Source organism: Xenopus tropicalis, chromosome 9, assembly GCF_000004195.4.
Source record: "Xenopus tropicalis strain Nigerian chromosome 9, UCB_Xtro_10.0, whole genome shotgun sequence".
Taxonomy (NCBI): Eukaryota; Metazoa; Chordata; class Amphibia; order Anura; family Pipidae; genus Xenopus; species Xenopus tropicalis.
In genome coordinates, this window is record NC_030685.2 from 62,828,892 (window position 1) to 62,850,821 (window position 21,930).

At 38.5% G+C, this 21,930-nt stretch overlaps 1 protein-coding gene across 2 annotated transcripts in view; it reads right to left on the bottom strand.

The window, feature by feature from the left end:
• Positions 1 to 4,116: 4,116 nt before the first annotated feature.
• Positions 4,117 to 21,930, bottom strand: part of ube2e3 (ubiquitin conjugating enzyme E2 E3) — a 36,649-nt gene continuing 18,835 nt past the window's right edge. The window contains exons 4-6 of one of the 2 annotated variants that reach the window (XM_012970266.3): positions 9,978 to 10,110; positions 8,254 to 8,401; positions 4,117 to 4,730 (exon numbers count right to left, since the gene is read on the bottom strand). In XM_012970266.3, coding sequence (XP_012825720.2) covers positions 4,633 to 4,730; positions 8,254 to 8,401; positions 9,978 to 10,110 — 379 coding nt within the window. In that variant the 3' untranslated portion in view covers positions 4,117 to 4,632. The remainder of the gene's footprint in view (positions 4,731 to 8,253; positions 8,402 to 9,977; positions 10,111 to 21,930) is intronic. The other variant, NM_203974.1, reaches the window with a different exon arrangement.

The following is a 21,930-nucleotide window of genomic DNA, read 5'->3' on the forward strand; positions in this document are numbered from 1 at the left end:
CTGTAGTCTCTTAAGCAGTCACGGAAAGAACAACTGAGAGCACCACAGCATGAGATGGAAACATCTCACCCTCGCCTCCATCAGCAACTGCAGATTACTCTTTCCAAACCAAACCACAAATATATAAACATTGATTCTGCTGCTGTTTTCTAAATGGAAAGCTGAACTTGCCTACATAAGGTAACCTGTGGGTGACGGAACTGCAGTTAGATTATGCCACATTCTCTATCCGTGGGTCTGTCCTCCGAAATTCCACTTGTAGATTGTAAGCTCTTTTGGGCAGGGCCCTCTTCACCTCTTGTAACGGTTATTGATTGCTTTATATGTTACTCTGTATGTCCAATGTATAAAACCCACTTATTGTACAGTGCTGCAGAATATGTTGGCGCTTTATAAATAAATGTTAATAATAATAAAATAATAATCTCTTTTATCCACAAAACAAATAAATATAAAACCTAGGTTACTAGCCTTTTGCCACAAAAAAACCCTCTATGGTCCCGAGTGTAAAAAGTGACATGCCCCATGGTCCTAGTACACAATAAATCCAAGAATACTTTAAAAGGATAAGAAACCTTTAAAACAAGGTGATGTTATTCTAGTGCTATTCTAAGCCCTTTTGCAATTTACATTTATTCATTAATATTTTTTTTTTTAATTCCAAGATATTAAGGGTTAAAGTACTGTTGATATGAATGCCGTGGGAAAAGTTATTTGAGGTTTCTAATGTTTTTTCCAACCAGATCGCCCTCTTTCTTTCTCCTGACAATGTCCTCAACTACTTTATGCTCGGAAAGTGACCAGCAGGTGGCGCTGTAGTAACAAAATGCATTTATATTAACAATACTTTAATTATGGATAACTTGAAATAAAAGAAAATAAATGAAAGTAAATAGCAAAGGTGCTTAGAAAAGCAGTTTTACTCATCCACATTGAGTAAGATGTGGTTTAACAAACAGTGTTTAGATCCCCTTTAAAATGTGTAATGAATGTATACTGGAAAGGGAAAAAATATTACTTTTGGGTTTACAAAACCAGTAAAGATTGTTTAGGGGTATGACCACCGACTTTAACTATACCCAGCCGTTGTTTTTAATTAAAAGTTAAAGGTTATGTAAAGCCTGCTGCACTGCACAGCTCAACCAATCTTTACTCAGCTGTTGCTGGACTGCAAATCCCAGAATAATTTAACATATAATGAAGGTAGAGGAATGCTGGGAGCTGTAGTCCAGCAACATCAGGGCTCTTAAAGCAGTATTGCACAATAAAACTTTTCCTTAACTTTTCCCCAAATCACCACAGCCAGTGACTGCATTAAACTGCAAAAAATCCTCCAATGAGAATCCCAGCTGATCTGTGTAAGGGCTGTGGCACACAGGGCGTCACAGGCGTCTAATCTCCCCGAAATGCCATCCCACCGGCAAAAATGTAAATCGCCGGTGGAATGGCATACGTGGTATCGCGATTTCCAGAAATCACGGAAGTTGCCTTGAGAGGAACTTCTGTGATTTCGGGAAATCTCCCCGTGTGTCACAGCCCTAAATCCCTGTTCTCTGTTCCTGCAATTGGAGTTGGGAGCATTAAGCACAGTTTCCCAGCACTGAACAAATCTGTCTTTTATTCCCCATGTTTGATTCCAATGTCATATAATAAAGAAAAAAAATGACATAATTATCTCTATATGTAAGATTACAGCAAGATGCCTGATATAGTGCTGGGAATCAGCATTCTTACTGGTTTTTCATCATTAGAATTCTCATTTATTAATTTCTTGCATCTATAATTATGTTTTTTGGCAACTTCTATAGCAAAACTAGGGGGCATAGTGGGGCAGCAACATGTTTAGGTTTACAACCCATTTAAGCTTATCTTTTTTGGTTTATATGTTTGACTTAAAAGCAGAATAATAGCATTAGTTCACACTACACCTACTTTCCACGAGCTCCATTCACTGCGCAAATAGAACCACTGTGAGTAGCAAGGAAAGGCACTACTTTTACTTCTTTTCAAGCCTCTGCAAGCTTATTGTCGTTATCTGTAGTCACGGTAAATACCCCATTTTATCAATGACCACAGTTTCCCCATGTTCAGAGTGGCTTATTTAAAGCAGTTGATGTATTGGGGTTTCCTTAATGGAGAAGGATCTGGGGGTTTTTGTAGATCACAAGTTGTCTAATTCCAGGCAGTGTCATTCTGTGGCTACTAAAGCAAATAAAGTGCTGTCTTGTATAAAAAAGGGCATTGACTCAAGGGATGAGAACATAATTTTGCCCCTTTATAGGTCCCTGGTAAGGCCTCACCTTGAGTATGCAGTGCAGTTTTGGGCTCCAGTCCTTAAGAAGGATATTAATGAGCTGGAGAGAGTGCAGAGACTGCAACTAAACTGGTAAAGGGGATGGAAGATTTAAACTATGAGGTGAGACTGTCGAGGTTGGGGTTGTTTTCTCTGGAAAAGAGGCGCTTGAGAGGGGATATGATTACTCTGTACAAGTACATTAGAGGGGATTATAGGCAGTTGGGGGATGTTCTTTTTTCCCATAAAAACAATCAACGCACCAGAGGTCACCCCTTTAGATTAGAGGAAAGGAGCTTCCATTTGAAGCAGCGTAGGTGGTTTTTCACGGTGAGGGCAGTGAGGTTGTGGAATGCCCTTCCTAGTGATGTGGTAATGGCAGATTCTGTTAATGCCTTTAAGAGGGGCCTGGATGAGTTCTTGATCAATCAGAATATCCAAGGCTATTGTGATACTAATATCTACAGTTAGTACTAGTGGTTGTATTTATAGTTTATGTATGTGAGTGTATAGATTGGTAGGTGTGGGTTAGGTGTGCTGGGTTTACTTGGATGGGTTGAACTTGATGGACACTGGTCTTTTTTCAACCCTATGTAACTATGTAACTATGTAACTATGTATATACAACAATGGAAAAGAAAGTAAATACATTTTAATATATAATTTTTTTTTTTTACTACACCCACACTTTTTTTAAACCCTTTGGTTTATTTCAAACCCCTACATCCAAATATATCTCTTCATATGATGAATGCAGTTGTAAAAGTCTCTCTTGTAGTCACCAAATGTTCCTGTCCAATTTTTCCTTTGAAAGTGTTATACAGTGTTTCTGGTTCCCAAACTATGGGCTGGCTCCACAAATGGGGAGAATAGCCTTGGTAGGGGACAGAACAGCTATGTGCTCTTCTAAATGTTCCTGGAAGCAGTGGTGTTGCTTCCACAAGGCAAGGAGAGAACCAGAAATGCCCCTGACTGGGGGCAAGCACTACTTTGTTACCCTATATCAGGGGTCCCCAACCTTTCTTACTCCTGAGCCACAATCAAATGTAAAAAGACTTGGAGAGTAACACAAGCACCATAAAAGTTCATGAAGGTGCCAGATAAGGGCTAAGATTGGCTATTAGGTAGCCTCTATGCTCACTATCAGCTTACAGGGGGCTTTATTTGCTAGGAAATCTTGTTTTTATTCAACCAATACTTGCCACCAAGTCAGAGCAACATCCAAGGGGTTGGTGAGCAACAGGTTGGGGATTACTGCCCTAGATATTATTGGAACTACGGCTGATCTAATGTTTTCCTTTGTTTGCAACCTTGTTATGAGCGAAGGGGACCCTAGTCAAGTGTTAAGACACATCGGGAGCTTGAACCAAATATGTAACAAATAAATATTGACAATTATTTTTTTTGCCTTTAGCACACAGAGCAGTATGATGACTATCAGAGTTTCTACCATGCAGCAAACTTGCCCAGTGATGGCAAATGAGACCTGCTACTTCCCTTCCTACTTATAAGCCAAAATATAGATATAAATATACAATATTTAAGCAGTGTTTGTGCCTTATAGGTTATCTAAACATATTATGCACTGAAATAAACACACATCAGATATGTGCATAGGTGTCCACAAAGGCATTTGAGTTACCTTCATGTCACCACAAAAAAAAATCCCAGGTGCATCTGTCCCAATGAATATTTACTAGCTCACTGTACCATCCTTGAAGGAAGGGCACAATTCAGCAAGGCAGTAACAGCCACAGAGACACTCTTATTCTCTTTATATATGACACTGTTTAATGGGATCCAAACTTAAAAACAAAAGAAACTACACCTTAGGGAACATGTTTATTGTGTGTTTGGGATAATACATTTGGGTGCTCTCTGAGCTACAAAGGAATAAAGGAAATCTTTTCAGTTCAAACTGACAAAAGGTAAAACAGTTTTCACAACAGTGTCTACCACATAATTGGAAATATTTCTGGGTTTAATACAAATGACAATTTCTAGTAATCTACTGCTAACTTTAATAACCTCATACAGATAATGAATTAGGCTAAAATGCACTATAATATTTGGTTTGGAACAGTATTCTTAGTACATCACAAAATACATTTTGATATCCCAAAGAAGCAAGACTTGCAAGTAGGCATTTTAACATTACTAATCTACAGCTACAAAGTTCTACTCTTCTTAGTATTTACCTTTTGGGGCAGTATACCAGTCTTCATAGGATAAAAGCAGAGAGTAGAATCAGTATAACATATACACAGAAGTCCGTATTGTAAAGGCTATAAAGATTTGTTGCACATTGTACAGATGCCTTGTGCTTTTCACTGTACAGTTTATGTAGCATATCTCTTGGTCCACTGTCTCGCTATCCTGTCATGCTCGGCTCTGTTGGTCAGGTACTGAGTGGCTATGCTTCCGACCAGTGGATCAGCTTCAGAAGAGAAAAGAAATACAGTGTTTTAGTTATATTGATATGGTTTGTACAAGAACATTGTTGAAATATAGAATAATTAGAATATAAAAAATATAACAAAATCAAATAGAACAAAGGTATTCTTATTAAAGGGGTTGTTCACCTTTACATTAACATAAAACAATTTGCAATTGGTCTTAATTTTTTCTATTTGTGGTTTTTCAGTTATTTGAATTTGTGTTCAGCAGCTCTCCAGTTTGGAATGTCAGCAGCTATATGGTTGCTAGGGTCCTGTTTACCTTAGAAACCAGAGTGGTTAAAATTGAAATTTAAAATATTAAAAGTGTAAGCTCACAAAGCAATAGTTTTTGACTGTCAGATTTTCTACCTTAAGTTTGCTAATAACATTATTTAAACAGTAATTAAACCCAACAGAATTGTTTTGACTCCAATAACGATTAATTATATCTTAGCTGAGATCAAGTACAAGGTGCTGTTTTATTATTACAGAGAAAAAGAAAAACTGGAACTTTCTGGAAAATGGGTTTCCGGATAAGGGGGTCCTGTACAAGGTGCAGAGCACAGTGAGGCAAGTAAAATGCACACTGCCTTTACTGGCAGCCATAAAACAGGCTCTGTAGCACAATGTGCCCACTGGCATACCATCAATTTCATGTCTAAATTATGTTCAAGGGGATATAATAGGGGGCAGGGGGGGTGGGCACACCACCAAACTCATGCACCAATGTATCCATGAAGCAAACACAGGTCTTTGGAGTGCAGAGATATGTGGCCATTCATGTGCAAGTCAGAACATAAGTGTGCAAATAATATGTCGGTTTGTGCACATGCTGACACTCAGGGATAAGTCTTGGAGGTAGAAACAAGAGGGATTCTATCTCCACCTCAGGATTCAGCCCTAAACTCAGATTTTGCTCGGGAGCTTTCAAAGACATCCAATCAAAAACTTTTGTCCTGCCCGATCGGCGAAACAACCAATATCCAAAGCTTTTGTGATACTGGTTTTCTTGTCAATCTGCCATACACACACTGAATAATAATAGGTGCGTGTATGGCCAGCTTTAGTCTTTTTGCATTTAGGAAACTAAGGGGCCTATTTATTATGCCCTGTAAAAAACAGTAACAAAATTCTCCACACGTTGCCAGGCTTGGCCGTGTAAAAAAAACAGCATAATTTTTTTACGTGTTTTCCTTCCACAGCAGTTTACATAAAATAACAGTGTAAAATCTGGCATTCGGATAAAATTCGCCATTTACTTTACATAGCTTTTTACACACCTTTGTTTTACACAGCATAATAAATAGGCTCCTTAATGAGCAATAGCAGATCACGAAATAAAGGGCACAGAGGAGAAAAAGAGGATTAACAAAACCAGATGGAATAATGGCAACATATTGGTACGGCAGAAACTGAGAAGCCAAAAGAAATCCAGATATAAACTATTTTCTATATAGAATCTTGCAGGTGCACTGATCAACCTGAGCCCACGTACTGCACAAAAATTAATTCAGGATTGCACTACTGGAGTGACACCTCCCAGCTGTAGAGGACTGGTGCTTGTCGTCAAGATAAATACCTTGGTCTAAATAAATAGCAGCTTGTTGATTTTTTTGTTTTGGTTTAAAAGGACTAGACCTTTTACTTTTCACTGATAATAACACTGTTTGCATCCCTGACAGTAGCTGCTTGTATGGGGCCCAGTGGTGTGGACCAAACAGCTGGCTCAGCTTCTGAGCGAAGCAGAAAGCAATATTGTATTTTTTAACAAAGGAAAACACAATGAATTTATTCATAAACTCAGCTCAGTGCAATTTCATATTTCAGCTGCTGCTCTGGACATTTTGCAGAACAAGCCATACAGAAATGCCAACTGTCGCATGTGATAGAAATCGGGTGATGTGGGCACAGGTGTACAGAATTCTAACCAAGCAACACATTTGTTTTGTTTGTTACCAATAAACACTGTAATTTTAGCTTGCCTAAAAGAGCACAAAAGGGAAATTCGGTCTATCAGAATAGATGATTACAACAAAAATTCTGCAAAGAAATAATGGATGAAGCTGATTAAATAATGAATATTTGGGTCTAACATAATTAGACATTTTTGAAGGCAAGTAAATATTTAAGCAACTGTCTGTGCAAAAGCTGGCCATACACGCACCAATATAATAGCTGGTATGATTTTCAGACTGTGTGTGGGCTCCAAATTATTGTCCTGATAATTTTTGTACCATGGCGATCAGCTGTTTAATCGAATGGACAGGTTAGGAAGTTTCGGTTAGAAAATGATAAAATCTGTGCATGTATTGTGTATCTGACAATATCCTTGGGGGACCTAGAAAGCATTTTGGGACGTCACTTTTGTACGATGGTTCTCTGCCAACTATTTCATGTTAAGAACTTCCTCCGATTTGTTATTTTTAGAGCTTTGTCCTTTTTAGAGCTTTGTCAAGTTTGTTGTATTTAAACATACAATCGATATCCAAAATCTGAACGTATATGGCCACCTTAATACAGCATTATATAATCTTTGAGCATGCTTGCCTCATGATGCCTCAACAAATCCCCGAGTTGCCATCACCTGCCATCCCACCCGCGAAAATGTAAGTCGACGGTGGGATGGCACATGTGGCGGCGCGATTTCAGCAAATCGCCGTAAAAGCCTCGTGAGGCAACTTCGGCGATTTGCCGAAATCGCTCCGCTGCGTGTGCCATCCCACCGGCGACTTACATTTTCGCCGGTGGGATGGCAGGTGATGGCAACTCGGGGAGATTAGTCGCCCGCGAACAGGGAGATTTGTTGCGGGCGACTAATCTCCCCGTGTGCCAGAGCCCTAAATGACCAGCAGGTTCACATTGGGATTCAGAATAGGCCCTGGAATATCAAGTACACAGAAGCCCAAACAGCCAGACAATACAAAAACTTTGTACTGTTTTTTTTTTTTTAAGTAACCCATTCTGTGCAGTTTAATTCACTGTTTGTCTCCTCTCCCTCCTCAAGCTGCGTACAGGAATCCTTTCCCAGCTGGCCGGCCAGAGTAGTAAGAAAATGTTCAGCACTCCTTTGCATTCTGAAGAGCAAGGAAGCAGAGCAGGGCTGTTTCGTTTGTTTATTTATCGTTGAGGCTAATCTCAGTGAGAAACAACGCCAATCTGCTTCCCTGCCCTTTGGAATGCAGAGAAGTGCTGACCGTTTTCTGGCAGGCCGTGAAAGGATTCCTGTACGCAGTTTCACAAGGGCAAGGAGACAAACAGTATATTTAGCTGCACAGAATCAATTAAAAAATTTTTAAATCATATATTTTGTAAATCTATATATCCCCCAAAACACTTTAACCCTTGCTGCATCTACTCTTGGAAACAAGTGCCATTCATTCCCATTACAGCCAAAGCAAATCAAGCTGCTTAAAATAAATTGGTGTGATTGCTGCCCCAATACACCATTTTTCTACTGATGTTCCCAAAGTATTGCAACAACCTCAGAAGTCAGCATCTTCCAATCTTATCTATATTTCTTACCGGGATTGCAGTCTGTCAAGAGGGAACAAATAGATAGCAAAACTTTTGATATAGTCAATGCTGGACTCCAGTTATCTTTCAGAATATCCAAGCAGATTACTCCCTGGCTGTTAATATTACAGTGATAGATTCTGGTGCGAAAAGTGACCTGGAAAAATACAAAAACAAATGAATTACTTCACGGAGAAGACTTTCAGGCTATCCACGTGTACAAATTGTGGATCGCAGTAGTTAGGCGACATAGGCGTGTAGACCTGTGTGACTGGTCAGCTAACAACCAATGTGCCTAAGTGCTGCTGATCAGCCCAGTTCCAGCAGTCGCCGTGGTGGGCATTGGGGGCAGCTGCATTCACTCATCAAGGATGACACAATTCGGGGCAGAAGATTAGTTTTAATGCAAACCTGTGTATATATGCTTAGTTAGGAGCAGTTACACAGAGAAAAGGGAAATAGTTCTCTCAAGGTTAAATTCAGAAAATTTGTGAAAAGTGTTAAAAAAAATGTATAAACAGTTACAGATGTGTTCTTTTTAATAATACAAAATAGAAGTGGGATTAAATCAATGTAGATGTATTTATAGATATTCGCAAAGGAAAAACATAGCATGAGACATAATTGCAGCAATTAACTATTAGAGAAGGGAATTTTCAGAAAATTCAGGAAGTTTCTCCACGAAACGTCATAGGGAAAGCACCCTATATAATAAGCCTTAAATGACTAGTTATAACTGATGTGCGTTTATAAAGACAGACTGCATTTTAGCCAGGTGCTGTTTTTATCAAACAGAGGAAGCAACTTCAGGAGTACAAGGAAATACAATGCCCTAATATGTAAATACAGGAATAGGATACAACTTTTTCATATTGTAAGCAAATCAATTTTCCACAAATAATATTATATCCTTATGTCTGACATTAGTAAAGCTCATGTTTAAAGATCACCACAACTGGGCCACCTTCAAACCGCTCTGGGAAGTAAATTTCCAGTGTTTTATTTTATCCGGATCGGCCAACATGATGTACTGGCAGAAATATTCAAACCTGGTTGAATGATAAATTGGCTGATACTCATGGGGTATCACCCATAGGGATCTTCTGGGATTTTCTGATCAGAACATGTGTAATGAAAATGATTTTATTACATTTTATTTACATATTATTGATTTGGGCCAAATAAATATTGGTGGGTCAAATTTTTTTGGGCCAAAATAGATGTTGGGTCATTTTCACACGGAAATATTATGCATTCTAGTAGGGATGCCCCACATCCTAATCTTACTGGGTGAATTTTAATTAATCCACACAATTTGTAATCCTTTCAGTACCACTGCTCACACTTCTTTTGCATAACATTTTAGTGCAATTTCCTTGGGGGAATTGAATGTTTGAGAAAAATAGATTTTTTTCCCCTTCATTTCAGAGACACATATAAGCTTAATATTCCTGAATTATGGATCTAAATACAAAAACATAATATTTTAATATAACAATAGAATGTAAACATTATTAAATAAACATGAAAATACAACTAATCTTGAAAACCCCTTTACCCACCAGAACAACAATATCAATATTATAGTATTATGGAGATTTCTGATTTGCAAAAACCAACAGCAGTATTAAAAAAAAAAAAAAAAAAAAAAGCATTCCCTATGACAGCAATCTAGATACCTAATGCCCAACCTGCTGATGTAAATCAATACATTCCAGATATATTTCCCTTACCTTTGGTGGCTTAAAGGGATAATCAGATGAAAATGTGATATCCAAGAAAAATACACCCCCCTCATATACTGATCCTGGAGGTCCAAGAATCGTAGATCTCCATTCATAAATATTGTCCCCCTTTGGTCCAGCGCTGTTAAAAAAAATAAAACAGCAGGAGTAATGGATATTACAGATCCCAGTTTAAGCCAAACATTTAGAAAAACAAAAACACCTACGCTAGCTAGCTCAGTTGGAATAACTAGCTTAGCCATACTTTCATTAAAAGACAGAAATTTGATTAATGTGGAATTCTATTTCTGTGAATTTTTATGGAATTCCATGAATTTAATCTAATCTCAATGGAAATAAAAAGGAAACAAAGAGAAAGAACATCAAGAAAAAACAAACAAGGATGACACATTTACATTTTTTTTTTTTAGAAATACCTGTACAAATATAATGAGAAAAAATGTATATCACCAGAATGTAATTGATCATAGAATTCTGCAGCCACATATGGGAAAAAGGTATTAGGGTTTAGTATAGTTACACAAGGCATGGAACTATATAATAATAAAAAAAAAAAAAACAGTAGCAAAAATATAAACAAATTATGAATTCTGTCAGTGATCCCCAACCAGTGGCTCGGGGGCAACATGTTGCTCAGCGCCGCCTTTGTTGTTGCTCCCAGTGGCCGCAAAGTAGGTGCCCACTTTTACATTTCTGGCTTGGAGACAAGTTTTGTAAAGGCAAACACGTGGATTTACTGCAAGCAGAGCCTCCTGCAGGCCACATGGGGCTACCAAGTAGCCAATCACAGTGCTTATTTGGCACCCCCAAGGAACTTTTTTCATAATTGTGTGAACTTTTTACATCTGAGTGTGGCTTATGAGTAAAAAAAAAAAGGTTGGGGATCCCTGAATTATGTATTCCATCTTTCAAGAATGATTGATGCTTTGGTCCCTGCAATGGGCCCAATTGCGTGCAATATAAAAACACTACTCTAGTACTCATTTGGGAAGTTGACAGTGACTTTCATCCCTACAAATGTTCGTTTCACTGTACTGCTCATTTCCAGTCAGAAAAATAGATCAATTAATTTTTCATAATGTTTATGTATTTAAAAAAGTGTGCATCATAGCTTTTTTATTAATATTGAATGCACAGGATATCTTTCCTGTCCCTCCTCTCATTACTTATACCTTTAAAAGGAACAAAACATGAGAAATAATGGGATGAAGGGATAAAATCTATCTCCCTGGTGTTAACGTGAGCCACAGTAATTGCCTATTAAAGCAGTCTAACTTAAGGGCACAATAATTCTCTATGAATTATTTTTATGAACAACATTTCAAGTACAAATTACTAAATTATTTCCCCTGGGTTAAATATTACAATCTACATTTTCATACTTATTACTTACGCCATCATTAAAAAAAAAAAAAAAATTATTTCAGTTTTTCCTGTCCACTAATCTGGTGGAAAAACCTCAAGGATTACACTCTTCAAAAGCTAATGTCAACGATACCATAAAACAGTGAGCAATACCAAACAGAGTAGCGCTCTAAATGAAAATTATGCATTCTGAAATTGGTAGTCAGCAGGCGAAAATGATGGAATATCAATCAAGCCCCTAAAACAGAGGAAACTCTTTCTATTCCTCCAGCTTCATTCTATTTCATACAATTAAAACAGAACTTAAAAATATCTAACAAAATAAAAAGGCCAAACCATCCACTTAACCTGGAACACTTGAAAAATTAGTATAGGAAGAAATTCAAATGATTTCTTCCTCCACTTTTAGGTTTCCAATTAAATGGATGATCTGTTGATTGCCCATTAATTACCAATACGTATGCCCCAGCGCAGATGAATAATTAGATTCAGGTATGTATTGCACTGCTGGATAAACTCTGTACAGTCTGCACTGAGCACAAGTGCCGATTAAAGATCATTCATCAACAGATTAATGAAGGTTCCAGTCACAACAGTTGCTGATTTAATTATTAGGGTTTTGTATGAAATATACTCAGATATTTTTTACATGTACCCTAAGCAAGTAACTACATTTATGAAGCCAGAGCTGCACATGCAAAAACATGGGGAACAGAAATCAGAGAGGGGTGGGATGAGAAATGTCATAAGGCACTTCATTTAAATGGTAGTGAAAATGGATAATGATCATAATCAATTATATAGTACCAAGCTAAACAGCTGGGATTAGAGAGTCATGTTCTGAAAATCTGAACGCAACACCAAAGTGGAACAAATAAATTCCATTATGTTACACAGGGAGCAAGTATTAGAGGATAGTTAAAAACACAAGTCGCCAAGAGTTCCACTGGGCTCAACAGAATGACACCATAACTAATACTTGTCTAAACGAACTGCACTTCAGAAACTCATACAAAATGTAGACAATCCCTGAATTCTTGTGAGCAAACTGCTTTCTGTATGGCTAATTTATTTCCTGTTATTTATATAGTGCTAGCAAATGGGCCCTCTTGGCCCTATTCTACCACATAAAAAGAGAAAATAAAACAAACAAAACCCCTAAAAAAAACCCAAAACACCCCCACCCACAGGCATGCAGCTGGCATATTAAGTTTGCCCAATGAGCTATGTTTCAGATTAAGGTTAAGTATCTGGCTCACACGATGACAAACACAGATAATTCAGACAAAGTATCAAGCATACTGAACAGGCTTGCATGTATAGATCTGACTTCACCTTTATTATACAACAATTTTAAGTTACATAGTTACATAGTTACATAGGGTTGAAAAAAGACCATTGTCCATCAAGTTCAACCCATCCGAGTAAACCCAGCACACAACCTATACTAACCAAACTATACACTCACATACATAAACTATATATATACAACCAGTAATACTAACTGTAGATATTAGTATCACAATAGCCTTGGATATTCTGCTTGTTCAAAAACTCATCCAGGCCCCTCTTAAAGGCATTAACAGAGTCTGCCATTACCACATCACTAGGAAGGGCATTCCACAGCCTCACTGCCCTCACCGTGAAAAACCACCTACGCTGCTTCAAATGGAAGCTCTGTTCCTCTAATCTATAGGGGTGACCTCTGGTGCGCTGATTGTTTTTATGGGAAAAAAGAACATCCCCCAACTGCCTATAATCCCCTATAATGTACTTGTACAGAGTAATCATGTCCCCTCGCAAGCGCCTCTTTTCCAGAGAAAACAACCCCAACCTCGACAGTCTAACCTCATAGCTTAAATCTTCCATCCCCTTTACCAGTTTAGTTGCACGTCTCTGCACTCTCTCCAGCTCATTAATATCCTTCTTAAGGACTGGAGCCCAAAACTGCACTGCATACTCAAGGTGAGGCCTTACCAGGGACCTATAAAGCGGCAAAAATATGTTCTCATCCCTTGAGTCAATGCCCTTTTTTATACAAGACAGCACTTTATTTGCTGTAGTAGCCACAGAATGACACTGCCTGGAATTAGACAACTTGTGATCTACAAAAACCCCTAGATCCTTCTCCATTAAGGATGCCCCCAACACACTACCATTCAGTAGATAGTTTGCGTTTATATTATTCCTACCAAAGTGCATAACTTTGCACTTGTCAACATTGAACCTCATTTTCCAGTTTGCTGCCCAGTTTTCCAATTTAAGTTATTAAAACACTGAAGCAACGCAGGTCACGGAAGTCAAAGGATCATCTTGTGTGTTTTCATATGAATGTCTGCCAGCAAAATAACACTTGCCACACAACCAAGTTATCCAATGTATATTCTGGAATGGTTGCCATTCCGTACTTCTCATATTTTAATGCTGGTGTATGATCTTGCTGATAATATTATATATACACTTCCATTAGAAATTAAAAAATATGGTTAACAAATAAATTAAACCACATCCCCCAGCACCACAGGTTTAATGCACAAAAAACACTCTTCCCTTCTGCCAATAGTGTGCGTTTCTGAACGTTTTAGGAACCTCAATCTTTCAGTTAAAAGGAACATTTGTCTCTTCAGGACTATAGATCATTCACAGGTCATTGTGGTCACAGAGATTTGGTTTTGTTTATGTGCCATTCCCACTGATTATGCTTGGAAACTTTCCAGAATAACTCCTTATATTTTGTCACCAAGACTTTTGTTAAGAAAAGATGCAGAAGCAAAGCTGACTAAGAGCGGCAGGACATAGCCCTTATGGATTTGCTAACTGTTTAGACCAATTGGTATGTTTTCTTCAATGGGTAGAAGGCGTTTCTGATTCAGCTTGCACTTTAAACCTTACAAATGGTTCCTAATACCCATATCAATGTGAGCAACGTGGAGAGGTTTACAAGATAGTGATTCAAGCTTTATTATTTTTAATGTTTATGGGACTTCTGTTAAGTGAGGTCCAAAACAATGCAGAGGTGGCACCAATATAAATGTGAGCCAAAATGAGTTAAATTACATGACAATTTAAATGACAGTAAATTAATGTCCGAAAATGTAGAAAGTAAACTAGATCAGAGAAAGGCTAACACATAAAATGAGGCACAAAACTGGGAGTGATTTGTGTCAGGAAAGCTCAGAAAACGATGATGATGCCTATTTAAACAAATGATTTAATTATGACTGATTTGTATAGCATAAATCCATGGTAAAGGCAAAACTATCTTACTGGACATTTCAACATTTCAATTCAAAAAATCCCAAGCAAAATGCATTATATCTTATATCTATAATAGTCTTAAGAACCATATTTAAGGTCAATGCTGTCCAAGTTTACTATGTAGTGGCTAATTTATCTGATGTGCCACATGTTTAGAGGCCAGGTCGTTACCAGGTATAGTCAAACACCACCATAATTGTACTCTGGAAAGTTGCTGCAGATTATATTATGATGATGATGATAACATACAAGTAAGTATGTCTATACAGACCATGAGTATTCTGGGGATCTTCAGCTGGACAGGCCTGCTCAAGATGAAACTGCAAGGAAAAGTCCATGTTTTCAGGAATAAACCATGTAAAGCTGTTTATTAAGAGATGGCCATCTGCTTGACACAAAACAATAAGGTCCAGTGATCTGATTGGCTCACTTGTAGATACAAGGAAAGAATCATTTGCACATTATAAGTCGACTTCCATTTAGGAAAATCTGCAACTGGAAAGAATGAACATTTAACTGTAGATGCCACGTCTAATAGCAGGATAAGGTGTCAGGCAGCTGCTGCCAATAATAAACTCTTTAGAGAAACTGTATAGAGTAATACAAACATATTCACTGGTTATGCCATATACGTTTGCACAACCTTTATCTTAAAGGGGACATAAAGAGTCCATAGTACTTTCCTCTAGGTCTTCAATAAAAGCCACCCAAATTTAGATGCAGAAGTACAAACAAAAACATCCCATATCAGAGCTACTGAACATAATAAAACACCAGTAGTACAGAAATTATAGTTTTCAGTTCACTGGGCCGCTGGTCCTTTAGAGTTGGCAAAAAGTTTTAATTCAGCAATGTTGCTTATGAAACCATCATTATACTAAACTACACACTCCTTGCATGCTTCAACCTGCATAATACAGAGTGCGCTGGGGTGGAGCAACACTGCTAAGAAAGGTATGTGTTGCCTTTAAAAGACAAGAGAGTTATTTAATCTTTTTGACCTTCAGCAAACCTTGAATGGATGGTTTGAGAATAGATTGTTTAACTGACAAGCAAAGTCTATATGAATTGTACTTGTTTACATTATAAAATCTACAAATCCCTTTGTTCATATGATTCAGAGAGAAGAATCAAACATAAGAGAAACATTCAGTTTGTGAATATGGAGATTGGTCTAAACTTTGCCTTATAGACTGCTGGTGTTTGTAATAGTAAAAAAAAATACCTGAGTAAGGTCTACATGCACAATTATCTCATAAAATGGATTCCCAACTAAGGTTCTGGGCAAACCAGTTAGTACTTTAAAATAATCTTTTGGTTGATTAACTGGACAGTCCAAACTTTTCCAGAGAATAGCCGACAAGACGAAGGAAACATTTTTAACGTTAAACCCTTTCTAAGGGGGCAGTTTGGCAAGACTCACTAGAGAGCAGAAAAAGAAAGAAGTAAAAAATTACGGGAATAAGAAGGCATCACCTTTGCAGCGATGAGGTAAATGGGGAGAAACCGTTGATTTTATGAGTAACTCTCTAACAAAAGAAAAAAAAATACACTTTGGGCAACGGCACAAAGGGAGTATCACCTTTCCAAGCCATAATAGCCAGACAAAAGCACACACTTTCAGGTGACTGACACAGAATCAAACAGTGACAGATTTGGGTGTTTTGACCCCGTCATCTGACCTACAAAGGAAAAGTCACGAGTTGTAAAATTCCTGAAATCAACTTGTGTGCCAAGGCTCTTTTAAAAGTTGCTTGAAATAGCATTAGGGGCAAACCTGAATATATGCCACAAGGAACAGACTAGAAAGGTATATGGCCCATGCAAAGGTTTGGTCATACAGTTAATTGCTTCACATTCACATTCACATTTCAACTCCACCCCATTTATTTTCAATAATACTCCATTATGCGTTCTTTGAAGGCCACTACAAAAACTTGTCCTTGTTCCACTTACACTATTTCCTATGCGAACCTTTATCTCCCCCTACCCCTAACCAAAAAAAAAAGACTAACCCAGTGCTTAGCATCTGGCAATGTATTCCTCCCAATGCTTCAAGTGTTTATGGGTTCCAGATGTTTTTAATAGGTCGGACATTAAGAAAAATCCCTGAGCTATGGAAGCCCTAAAACAGTTTGCCTCATGATCAAGTCTTTATGAAGAAACCTGGTGACGTAGGAACACAGTAGCAGCTTTGTACTAAAGATAATGCTGACATTCAAAAAAATCGTAAGTGTTTTAAGCCGCATGGTAATATAATTTGCAGATTTCTTTGCAGCTTATATCCAGCATTCAGCACTTTATTATCCAGTTAAGAAATCAGCAGGTGCAGAATTCTAAAACTTTTTTTTTTCTCAACTCAATTTGTAAAACAGAGGCACTGAATACTTTTGATTTTTTTGTATTTAGAAATAAAATATAGTCTGAAATAATAATACAGCATCAAAACATTTATTTTTCAAAAGAGATGACATTATTGGTCAGCCAAGTTATCTATGCTGTCACAAATTGCCAGAACTGGCAAACAGAACGTAACAACGCAACAGTGGGATCAGAAAAATACACAATTTTCTATTCTGTATTTTGGAACTCATTAAAGGAAATTAATTATCCATATATAGCAACAACAATAGGAGACTTCCAACCACAGCACAAAAATCAAGTTGGATCTAAATGACCTTTTAATTCTGAGCGGCTTTTCAATATTTTGGCAACATCTTGCTCTACTGGCTGGCAACTAACTTTTCATTTGTGAATATTAAGACAAATTGAGTATGTGCAGGCAGATCTAGAGTCTGATTGGGCAGATCACTAAAAACAACCATTTTAGCTAATACAGGACCTAAAGGTCCCCATACACGGGCAGATTGTAGCTGCCGATATCGGTCCCTTGGCAGATTATCTGCCCGTGTAGGGGCAGAAACGAGGGGCCTGGCCGAATGATATCTGGCCTGAAATTGGCCATATCTCGATCGGCCAGGTTAGAAAATTCAGTCGGATCGGGGACCGCATCGGCTCGTTGATGCGGTCCCCGAACCGACTGCCCCTTGCTGCCAGTATAATTTGATCACCCACCCGTAGGTGGGAATATCGGGTGCAGATCCGCTCGCTTGGCGATCTCGCCAAGCGAGCGGATCTCAGCGTGAATGGGGACCTTTAGTCAGTTATTCACACCACTGTTTACATAAGACTGCGGGCCTATAAATATATAAATGCAATTTATAAACAGGTCTAATTAAATTAGAACCTGTACAATCATAAATATAATATGGTTTGTTTGGACCCATGCACACAAGCTGTTAACTAATACGGTTCACAACTGCCCAACTTTATCTGGTCACATGCACTCAGCTAAACTCAGGAGGGGAGCTTAGAAAAGTAGTTTTTGAATATCTAAGTGTAAGAACCAAATTTAGGGTAGTGACACACGGGGAGATTTGTTGCTGCTGGCGACTAATCTCCCCACAGTGCCATGCCACCGGCTAGAATGTAAATCGCTGGTGGGATGGCATACACAGAGGCGCAAGTCGCCCAAAGTTTCCTCTCAAGGCAAATGTTGCGGCAACTAATCTCACCGTGTGTCACTGCCCTTACTGTTAGAACCTGGATTCTTTTAGTTACAAACCAATTATATGTGAAATGCAAATAAGGAAAGCAGAGAAGATGGTCTTAAAGGAGAAGGAAAGGCTAATAAAGAATTAATCTCAAGCTGGCTGCAGGCATACCTTCAGTTGTCTCAATAGTGCCCTCAAGTTTCCCCATATTTCTCCTGTTCAGATCAGAAGCCTCATAGTAAAAAAAAAAACAAAAAAAAAACAAGTCTGAGCTCTGTAAAGAAAATTCCCATAATGCCACACTCCTGCACCAAGACCAGTGTACATGCCCAGTATGTAAGACTATGAGGAAGCTTCCTGCTGATTGGCTCAGATCACACATTCCTAAGGGGAAGGAGAGAGTTTTTAGCATTCTTGGGGGGGGGGGGGGCAGGAGAGGGGAGAGAGCTGAGCAGACTCTGGCACAGGAATTACAGAGACAAGGAAGGAGACAAGAAATCCCGTTTCTTTTGAAAGAGGACTCAGTGCAGCGTTTCTGTGTGTGCTTATGGCTGTATTTACATAGACCTTTCTGATAAAGCTTACTTAGTTATTACCTGTCCTCCTCCTTTAAGGAAGGTGTTAACAACCAGGGCTCCCCTGCATCTGGGAACAATGTACTTTGCATCTTGCATGCAATTCATCAAAGCAGACTGAACTGGCTTACTGATGCAATGAGTATGAATAGGTGTGCATGTACCTATATAAAACAGCATTAACATCTCCCATGTTCCTCTATGAGGGGGCTGCCATATTTGTACAGCAGGAATCCATTAGCATTAGAAGCTATAACTGACAGGCTGAGATAGGACAGTCAGGATGGCAATTACTTACAAAAGCAAAGCAGCACATATGTGCATTAATATTTTGAAAAGTGGTTTAGTGTCAGTATCACTTTGCATTTGTTGCATCTGCATTCACAAACAGTCCTAACAATTTCCTACTAAACAGCCAGCCTCTAGGTTACGTTCACAAACTTGTTCACTGGCTGTCAGTAATCGAGATGAGATAAATGATCTATTCCGCAATTGAAAATTCAGAGTCCTGCAGTAGGTTCCAGTATTCAAAGAAAGTACTCATCAACAGGTAACAGGCCCGTGCTGGCTGTACAACTTTCAAATTCAATCCAAATAACCTGGAGAGTACACATGTTCTTCAGTGCAACAGTGTAATATATATATATATATATATATATATATATATAAATAAAAGAAGCTTATTTATACTTATTTTAAAGTAATGAAGTGTCAAGCAAAGCAGCAGTGCGATATTCATGAAATGATTATCTGGCAGAAAGCTAAGGAGCTATCTGTTAAAGAGCAACTCCCTCAAGCCTTTAATCCATAAAAACCTAATTACTGTTCAGTACAGAAAATGGAGTGTTATATAAACAGAAACAAGTGCGTCAAATTTTGTAAAATTGTTTAGGCAAGTCATTCCTCTCAGTAGTAAAGAGTATAGAATAATAATAAACAGATTTAAGGCAGCACTCTCGGGAAAAGAAGAAAAAAACATTGCCAGAATGGCTCATTTGCAAAAATAAGTGCATATAAATAAAAATAAGAAGCTTTTTAAAAACATTTTCTGTTCTTAATATTTCAGCAGCGAAAGTAAAGAAACCACTCTCTTTCTTGTCTTATTATAGGAAGCTTGGTTATAATGAGGGGGGAAAGAATCCTAAGTACATAATGAACAGTGAAAGGAAGGCGTAAGGAGGAAGGTGAACTGACAAAACTGCCCAAGCTCAAAAAGCAAACAAGAGGATAAAAACTACAAACAGAACTCATACTAACAAAGCTTTATCATTACATTTTACATTGTAAACAGTTTACTAATTCTAATTGGCAGGACCTGACGAAGGGGCACACCCCCAAAACGCTGTGTTACTTTGTTTGACTCATTAAACACGAGGGGCAAGTCCCCCACTTGTATTGCCTTGAGCGCGAGTACCTATTTTTGGTTTTCCGTGGTAGGGGAGTGCCGTCTCCCCAGGGGCTGTGCACTAACTGCAGTATTTGCTTTACAATTGGCAGGACCTGCAACACAGGAAAATTGGCCAGGCAGTGGACTGAAATCTGGGACCCGTTAGGGGGACGGCCCTGTAAACTATGTAGTATGGGGCCCAATGATTTCTGATAATGCCCACATCCCCCCCCCCCCCCCACCCCACACACACACACATCCTATTTAAATGGACAAAGCAGAGCAAAACTTGTCATGGAAAATATATAATAGGATTCCATAGCAAATGCCTTGTGTATCTTGACTCATAATGCTAGAAAACAAGCAATGAAGTGTCTGATATATTAGTGCTATAAAAACAAGGAGGGCAAATGTTCTGGCAGGATGGGTGGAAAAGGGGGGCTTTTGTGCTCCAAAACATTGCATGTTCACAATAAACTCGCAAGGGCTTGCCCTACTTGTACCTGCGTGGAGTGCCAGTGCTTATTCCTATCAGTAGAAAGGACACAACTACTGTGCCTGGGAAAGGGGGTCCCCATGTGGGGGAAAGGATGGTAGAAAGTATGAACAGAAGAGGAAAGATGAGATAGGAGAGAAGTAGTAGCTGGGAAAAAAATTTAATTGGTTCACTTTAGTCACTGAAAAGAGTGCAAGCCATGATAAAAGAACTTGCAATCTAAAGAACACTACTGTACACTACTGTTATATACAGCTGGGTGTTTTTCCATCATGCAGAATTTGCAGGAGAAAAGCAATGGTAGGGTTAAAATTCATGTTAAAGGAAATCTATACCCCCAAACAACGTTGTCTCTATAAAAATATATTGCATAAACAAGCTCATGTGTAAAAGCCTGCTTCATCTAAATAAACCATTTTCATGCGCTATTGGGTAATTCTATATAGAAAATTGCCATTTTAAGAATTAAGGGCCGTCTCCTGGGATCATAGGATTCACAGTGCACACAAGCAAGCCAAGGCACACATACATGCAAGGTCCCATCAGCCAATGAATAGACAGAGGTCTGTATTTTGCTTCCACACTACTTCCTGTTACAGTTGCAGAGCTGCATTATTTCCTGTCATGTGATCTCTGAGGGAGCACACAGCCCATCACTAAATGGTGGATCAAGAAAAAGGATGCAAAAGGGCAATATTTATTGACAAATATTCCAGTTTGGCAATATTCTTAAATAGGTCACTTAACATAATATAGTTTTCCTTTAATATAACTACCCTTAAAGGGATTGTTCACCTTTGTACAACAATCACAAATCTAACATTTCACATTAATAGAACAATCTCTGCCATATACATAGTTAGCAAAAATGTGCAGCTAAAGAGATATTCACCTCAGAATCATCCCTCTACTGATCCTTTACTTCTGCACAGACCCTGTGCTGGGGGGGGTGGTCAGCTGTAATGCATTCTACGTTCACTCCCCATCCCTTACTGCCATCAGTGAGCAAGGGCTTTATTACAGATGAATGAAGGAATAATGTGTGCTCTATGGGAGGCAGCTGCATTGGTGCTGTATGGTCCGTCTCCTGGCTCCTATGCATGGGCTGCACAAGGCACTGTCATGAGCAAACACACCATGCCTTCCTTGTTTATGGAACAGAAACTGAACAAAGCTGAGTCCACAATAGGTTATAACTTCTCTTTAAGAACGCAACAGGAAAAAAAGCTGAATACACTTGTTATTTTTCCCAGCTGTGGTTTACTATAGATCGTTATTAATCCCCACCTACATTCGGAAATGTATT